This window comes from Etheostoma spectabile, chromosome 11 (assembly GCF_008692095.1).
Source record: "Etheostoma spectabile isolate EspeVRDwgs_2016 chromosome 11, UIUC_Espe_1.0, whole genome shotgun sequence".
In the NCBI taxonomy this organism is placed as follows: Eukaryota; Metazoa; Chordata; class Actinopteri; order Perciformes; family Percidae; genus Etheostoma; species Etheostoma spectabile.
In genome coordinates, this window is record NC_045743.1 from 18298125 (window position 1) to 18299248 (window position 1124).

Below are 1124 nucleotides of genomic sequence, written 5' to 3' on the forward strand. Positions count from 1 at the left end.
TCATCAGTAATGTGGATATAATGACTTGGTAAAGGCAAACAGCTAGAGCTGTCTGGTAAGTTCAGAAAAAGGCTTATCTCTAATATAGCCATAAAAAACAGAAAAAGACAACAATTATCTAAAACTGAAGACGATATAAATGTAAATGGACTGTATGGACTATGCCTGCTACGCCATGCATTTTAAAAACTACTCAAAGCGGTTTTACATAGTACAGGAACCATTCACCATTCACACACATTCATACTCCGTGGCCAAGGCTGCTGTACAAGGTGCCACCTGCTCATCAGATAAACACTTATACACATTTACACTCCAATGGTGCAGCAGTGGGCGCAAATTTGGCCTCAGTGTTATGCCCAGGGACACTTTGACATGGGACTGCAGGGTCAGAGATCAAAAACCACCATTCTTTCCCATTGGTAGTCACCCGCTCTATCACTGAGCCCCTGCTATCGAGCCACTTTAACCATCCAGTCATCATGTCTCAGTCTCAATTAGTGAGGTGGAGACCGTGCGTGAGGGCCACCAGTCGGAAGTCCTGCAGAGCACCGCGGAGGAGTTCCCCGCTGAGCTTTGCTTCACGTTGGTCTTTCACGGTCGCCACGGCAACCTGGACCTTGTGGCCCGGACGCCCGAGGAAGCCAAAGCCTGGATCGAGGGAGTGCGCAAGTTGATTCACAAGGCCCAAACGATGGATGAGAAGGAGAGGCAGGACCAGTATCCTTTTACTGCGGCACTGTGTTTATGGAACGAAAAACGAGTGTTGAATCTGCTGTTAGATGATATCAAACAGCGGCTTTTCTCTGCACAAAGCTTCAAGAAGTCTTGTGAAGTACAAATCATTCTGAAAAAATGTCAGGTAATGGATTGAAAGTTTATTTATAAGCCTACAAAAAATGTAGTTTGATCTAGTGACATACACTCCATGATGCTTATACTGTTGAAACAATATTCTTTTGACGTGTTTAATTGTTTTTCTATAGAAAAATTGTTCTGTGCAAACAGGTTTTAGATTGGTGGTAATTCATAATGTGATGTACTGAGAGTGACAGTTTGAGCTCTTGTTTATGGGAAATCTAGGTGTGTGTGTGTGTGTGTGTGTGTGTGTGTGTGTGTGTGTG

At 43.9% G+C, this 1124-nt stretch overlaps 1 protein-coding gene across 2 annotated transcripts in view; it reads left to right on the forward strand.

Annotated features, from left to right (window-relative positions):
* Nucleotides 1-1124, forward strand: part of LOC116698222 (1-phosphatidylinositol 4,5-bisphosphate phosphodiesterase delta-4) — a 25822-nt gene that overhangs the window by 5273 nt on the left and 19425 nt on the right. For both annotated transcript variants that reach the window (XM_032530027.1, XM_032530028.1), the window contains exon 4: nucleotides 492-720. In XM_032530027.1, the coding sequence (XP_032385918.1) occupies nucleotides 492-720 (229 nt within the window). The remainder of the gene's footprint in view (nucleotides 1-491; nucleotides 721-1124) is intronic.